General features: G+C 38.0%; 1 protein-coding gene across 1 annotated transcript in view; it reads right to left on the bottom strand.

The window, feature by feature from the left end:
* Window positions 1-1,847: 1,847 nt before the first annotated feature.
* Window positions 1,848-6,563, bottom strand: part of GAN (gigaxonin) — a 29,346-nt gene continuing 24,630 nt past the window's right edge. The window contains exons 10-11 of the mRNA XM_062586403.1: window positions 4,512-4,621; window positions 1,848-3,703 (exon numbers count right to left, since the gene is read on the bottom strand). Coding sequence (XP_062442387.1) covers window positions 3,522-3,703; window positions 4,512-4,621 — 292 coding nt within the window. The 3' untranslated portion in view covers window positions 1,848-3,521. The remainder of the gene's footprint in view (window positions 3,704-4,511; window positions 4,622-6,563) is intronic.

Here is a 6,563-nt window from a genome sequence, read left to right as displayed (position 1 = left end):
ACCTAAAAGTTTCGTTTCATGAGTATTTTTGTGCATTATACTTCTACTTCCGTTTTGAGAAGCACAGCAGTAATTACCTTCTGTGCAAAGGAGCTACAAGACTACACATGTAAAACAAGCACGGAGGACACTGTTGTGTCTGTATGATATTTTCCATTTGTAAGGCTAATTTTTTCCTTTATCCTTAAGTTCACAATTTTCTTTTCCCAAAGTCATCTGTGGCACATATAGAAAGGAAGAAAGGAAGGAAAAAAAATCAATTTTTTGCAGAAATTATGGTTAGAACTGGAGTGAGGTGGGGGAAGAGAGGCTCCACTACTGCCATCTTCTAGGCCCCATGTGCGCAAAGCGAGCGGCTCTCAAGTGATAAACACACTGGCCTCAAGAACTTCTTTCAACGCCATGGTGACCCCATGGTCCCTAACTAGGTAAACCTCTGTTTCTAAATCCTGCTTCAAACTAGGAGGGAACCAAAACCTGATTATTTCACTTCCTAAAAAGGTGTGCTCATCACTGGGATCGTGGATTAAGAGCTGGACAGAGACAGATGTACGCTCACCAGACCCTAAAAGGTGCATCCCTTCTTTCCCACACACAACTACAAGCTAGGCTAGATCATCCCCATAGACAAAGCAGTCTGAGGACCATCTCCTACCTAGGCTGCAACATAAGAAGGGGTCAGAGCAACCCAGCAATATGGAGATGCAGATAGTTTCCTCCCAGCTCCTCGGCAGCAGCGCAGGCTCACTGATGGTATGCTGCCACCCAAAGGCAGCAGTGTGGCCTCCCATCCTGCTCTACTGCTTCACGTTCATCTCCCTCTGCCCTGACCCTCACGTTCCCATCCTCGCACCAGCTCTCTGGGAGCTGATGCAGCTCATCAGCTCTGACAAAAACCCTCCGCACAAAACCCCAAGTCCCCAGACTCTAAGCAACTTCAAGCTCTAGCAGAGTTAGGCAGGTAGTCGAGCAAGGCAGAGTCTAGAATCACTGATTAATCCATACTGGAAATCTGGTTCAACTCCTTGCTTTAAGCAGGACCAAGGAAGTCAATTTTGAGACTGAATGAGTACTAAACCTTCAACTTACATACCCGAAACTTAAGATGATAGTGTCTCTGGAGACTTGCTCCCAATCTCCAATCTTGAAAGCAAGCTATAGGAGTATATGCATGCTATGAAATTAAACCTGCAACTTTTCCAAGTGACAAGATTTAAGCTTCTTGGTCAAGTCTGAGTGCATTAGCAACACACTCCAATTACCAGCAGATTTTTATTTTATTTTTTTTTTTAAAGAAAACCTACCCCTAATCCTACTTGAAGTGTAAACATTTAGTTCACTAACTTTAACTGCAAAACACTGCTAATGTATAGATAATTTGTTATTATGTGCATTTATTATTTAGTTTTCCTGGATGCTGAATGCCCTCAAATGTCCTGGGGAGCTACAAGGACTTGGAGATAGCAGCCTGCAATATTTTAAACAACATTTTCAGAAGTTTTTAAGCTACTTAGAAAATTAAGCTCAAAAGTGAGATAGATACTTGGAAATATTTAATCCAGTCACTTTTGAACATGGGATTTCAGCACTTACTTAGTGAAAAAAAAAAAATCAATGCAAAATTTTCAAAAAAGGGATGTTTTACAGATAAGCTAACAGCACTTGAGATTTATTTCACAAGACAGCTGAAGGTAGAAATTCACATTTCTGTAGTAAAGCACTATATATAAATTTAAAATCTTAAGACATATATACACATCAAGTTTACTGCAATGCATAAACATATATAATTTCTAATATACCAACTAATATAGGTCAGAAAACTGATGTATATAGTTCAAGTCTTGCAGCACTTCAGCATTACAAAAAAATAATAAATAAATAGTGGTCAGTGGGTTAGCTGCTGCCCCCTTCCGACCTCACCCAGCTCAGAACCAGGGTAATTCTAGCTAGGAATCAGCATTATGGAAGGATTATGAGCAGGAGTAAGTTTTAGAATGTCTCTTAAAGGAATATTTAAATATCATTATTTTGTGCTAATGTGGAATTGTATCTCAGCAGATCAATAATGATTCAATGAAAGCGACAAACATTTACACTAACAAAACTGAGGGCAAAAATTAGCTTCTAAGGTCCACAAAGTTGCAGAATGGAAAGTACTACATGTGATTATAATACTGGTAATATAAAGTCTCTTTTTTCTGATGGGCACGAGATTTCGATTCTATTTCCATCTCATTTTCTTTTTTTTAATAAATATGTTATATCCCACCTATCACAAACAACAACAAAGCAAGAAGTGAGGTAAAATGTTCTACCAGCCGATCTTTACTATAAGTCAATTAAATATCACTACTGATGCAAACAAGACTTAAGAAATAAAACGCAAGATGCTAAATTCTTCACTACAACCACACCATAAAACCCCACTTTCAAAGTTAAACAGTAGTAAACAAGACTTTGTACCTTAGCATAGAAATCATTAGTAAACCAGCTTTTGATCCCAATTTAAAGTTGCTGTACAATTTTCCTTAATTGATGGTCCAAAAATCATGTTTTCTGAAAAACAAATATATCGTTGTCACATGCCACCTTTGTTCTAATAAAGATAAAATCCTACAACCCTCAGTCTTAAAAACTCTACTCTTAGCAAATCATCTGACGTAAAAAGGAACACAACCTACTTTAATTTGTCAAGTTTTGTTGCCTTTTACCAAGAGCAGCAATTGTCGTGAACCTTTCCAATTACTTTTACTTCAAGAAAATAGCCTCCAAAATCCAAAGAAATGCATGCCACCCATCTGTACACCAGTGCGTCAGGCTATTCAAATGACAGCATAGAAAAGAGTTTACTTATCTGTAGTGTATTGTATCTGTTTTAGATTAGTCCATTTTAAATATATTAAAAATATTCTTAGGAATGAAAACATTGCAAATGAATGAAAAACATATGTACACCTCCACCATTTTTAGGCACAGACCTTATCTTTTAAGGAAGGACTAGAAATAAATGGTGCAACAACCAACATCTCCTATTGCATTACAGTCAAACAACAGTCTTTGCAGTATACCAGAGAGGTTGGTTTTCATATAGCTTCTGTGCATTATAGCTATCCAGTCCAAAATTGCACATTTATTCTTTGCATTTCCCCCAAGGGGAACTGATATTTAAATCCTTTTCGCTTTCAATAAACTTCGTCAAAGGAATACCGATTCCCACCAGTTTCAGACACAAAGAAACTCCTTCGACAACACAGTTTAAACTAAATGGTTAGGGCTGAAGGTGTTTCCTTATCTCATTTTTATATCTCTTCTTTAATGTATACGTAGAGTTATTTGTCCCCAAAACATGAACTGAGACTCAAGCTTTTTAAGCATTTAAAACAAAAACAGTTACCATACCAAAGCACAGCATACAGTGTAAGTTTCAGTTGCAATTTCTCAGCTTTTCCTTTATATAGAGCTATATTATGGTGGACTGTGTGGAATTCTTCCAGTCTCCTCCACTTCCGGCACAGGAATCATGGAGAATGTACACGAATGCGGAATAATCCTTGTTGAAGCTGCAGTCGAAAGAGTTTGCAGTTTGCAATCCGCAAAGCCGCGCAGCCGGTACGGCGAAGGTCTGACTGAAGCAGTGGCTTAGTGCGCTGCCAGGTTCCCGTGCTTCTTTTAAATTCTCTAACATAGTCATAGTTTGTACCTAAACACACAAAGAATGAAAAAAAATATTTAAAGCATACTGTAGCTACCAGCACATTTAACCTCTAGTAAGGCAAACACTTATTACTAGAGCAAACTAGAGCACACACACTATCTCAAATCAATTTTTGGATATATTGTTGAAGCTATTTTCAAAAGAAAACAGGTGTTTCTTATCTACTAAAAAACACTAGATTTTGAATTTGCTTTTTCATATTTTGTAGAAAGCCCCATATACATACACACACATATATCCATGTATAGCCATGAAAGCAAGTAGAGTCTTTCAAACATTTCCTACAGTATGTGGCCTGCACTGAAAGCTATGAGGGAGGAGAACTGAATACATGTGTAAGTACACCTGTGTATGACTGGGACTGAGAGTCAAGAGCTGCTATCATCTTTGTGCAAGCCACAGAATAACACCTACAAAATACAGAACCAGCTGCTCACCATTGAGAAGGTGGGAGAAACAACCACAGTCACTAACTTTTTTTCCTTACATTTAAACAAACGCAATACTACACTGTTCATCTCAATGTTTTTTCTCCTCTCCTTTGTAGTACTAATCAAAGACAGACTTACAATACTGGACTTTTTCAAAAAAAAAAAATCAATGTACAAAACATATGTGCACATTTCTGTAGATCTAGCGTACCTCCCCTCAGGACAACAGCACTGGAACAAAATATAGTTCAGAATTACAAAGAATTAAAGTCTTAGCCTTTAATTTCAAAAATCATTGGCACCAAGTATTTAAAAGACTCAAAGACAACAAGCAACAGGAAATTAATAGTTCTAATTCTAACCTGTATCAAGATCTCCAATCACATAAATGCTGGCTCCAATAGGCACAGCTCCATACACGAAAGAAGAGCTAGTTGGGATACATAAGTTCTGGTCGTTCAGATAAATCCACCTGTAAAAATAAAGTAGGATTTTCATATGTTATCTTTTATTGGATACAAAAAAAAAATCCATATTCTTATTCCAGCTGTCCTCTTTGAACAAAAAGCAGAGCATACAAGTTAATTTTCTATGTAAAAGTTGGGAATGTTGTCTAGCTGATCAGGCCTTTTAGCCAGTAAAAACAAATAGTACTGCTATTTGGAAAGTTTAGGATACTTTATTTTGAGGTTACTTTATTTCAGAATTGGTCCACTCATCTGTGTAATCTATCTGGAATAAATTTTTCTTGCAGCCACCCAGTATGCTCTTCTGGAGGCCACTGGGCATACAGGAGTGCCTTTTCTGCAATAGCTGTGACAGTCAATTTTCCCTACAGGGAAAGTTTTAGGCAATTTTGTCTTAAAATCAGTATAGCCATAAAAGCATAGAAATCTTAATAGTACATAGCAGGGGAAATAACACGTTGCTATAGCAAGGCCTTATTATTAAGCAGTGCCTTCCCCCATATAATTCCCTGACTTCTTTAATTGTATTTTGTCAGAGACAAGAAATCCCATGTGCAGAGAAAGAATGCAGCACTTGGCAATACTTAATTTTAAGCAAGGGCTAGAAGATTGAAACTTTGTGTTAAGGGATTTGAGGAAAGAAAAGAAAAAGTCCATTCTTTAGAACTGAAGCAGAACTTCCCAGCCGCATATCAGACTCTTTTCAGTTGCTTCCTAGCTCCTACTGAAATCTTAAAAATCCCTTATGTTCACTTTAGAGATGCCTCCATTTCAGCACTAAATCAGCTTGATCTTCCCACAGAGTGAAAAACAGTTTTCCATGTTGAAGCCCTTGGAAACCAGCTAAGTATGCATTTATCATCCCTGTGTGAGTCATTTTATAAAGACGGCCCATTTATCTAGATGTGTCAGTGTCCTCCTTATGGCTTTGAAACAAATTTCTGCAGACTGCTGCTGCACTTCTGCAGATGTTTGCATAGTTACTATTTACAGACCTTTAAGACATAAAATCAAAACCATTTTAGGTGACCCCTCCTGGAGGGGGTCCAATATTTTAATAATATACAGAGAATAGAGAAATTTGAAAAACCTTTTATAAGTGTCACATGTATTTTCATTGCCATACCTGGTTAATTTGAGGAAAAAGTTAGGAAATACCCTCAAGAAAACTGCTGACCCTTGAAAATCCTGTATCATCTTAATGCATGACTCAGAAATAAGCCTCTTTTCTGACACTGAAGGAGATGTTGATACATAGCCATTATCTTGGAGAGATCAATTTTTAAAGGCCAAATTAGAGGATAAGCTGTCAGCCGCTTTGTCAGTGCTACACAGGGAAGGATCAGGAGTCTGCAGAAAGCACGAGAACGCACGTAGCTGCTGCAGAGAACAAAAGATGAACTAACAATGGGGAAAGAGAGTCTTCTGTAGTCATTCAGAAAGTCTGTTACATGCTAAAGCGTGTTTTGCTGTGTATCATCAGCTTTTTCCCCTTCCTGGGGGAAGGGGACACAGTCAATACTTTCACTGCATCCCAGCACCACCAAATTACCTGCATTTAGTTGAATAAATGGCAAAGAGGAAGAGGGGAAAAAAAACAGGACCCTATCAGAGAAGAAAAAAAGCACGGAATAAGACGAGTGTGCCGAGCTTCAGCACACAGCACAGTGAGGAGTTGTCACACTGAAGATCAAAACCTGTTTCTTACTCTGAGGAGCTGGAAATCATATGAACTTTGGGAGTTTGCCTGCACTAGATACTCATGGATTCAGAGTTTAAACGAACAGAAACACAGCTCAAGACCCAGGCACTTTGTTACTGCATATCAAGAAGAGAAAAAAATCAAAGCATCTGTAGTTGCTTGTGAAAATTTCATTCTCAATCTTTCTCAGCACATACGCTTTAAGAACAGCCCCAACTTTTCAGGAATGCTTACAGCGGTTTTAG

The sequence above is a fragment of the Rhea pennata genome, chromosome 13 (assembly GCF_028389875.1).
Source record: "Rhea pennata isolate bPtePen1 chromosome 13, bPtePen1.pri, whole genome shotgun sequence".
Taxonomy (NCBI): Eukaryota; Metazoa; Chordata; class Aves; order Rheiformes; family Rheidae; genus Rhea; species Rhea pennata.
This window is presented reverse-complemented; position numbering and strand designations above follow the sequence as displayed.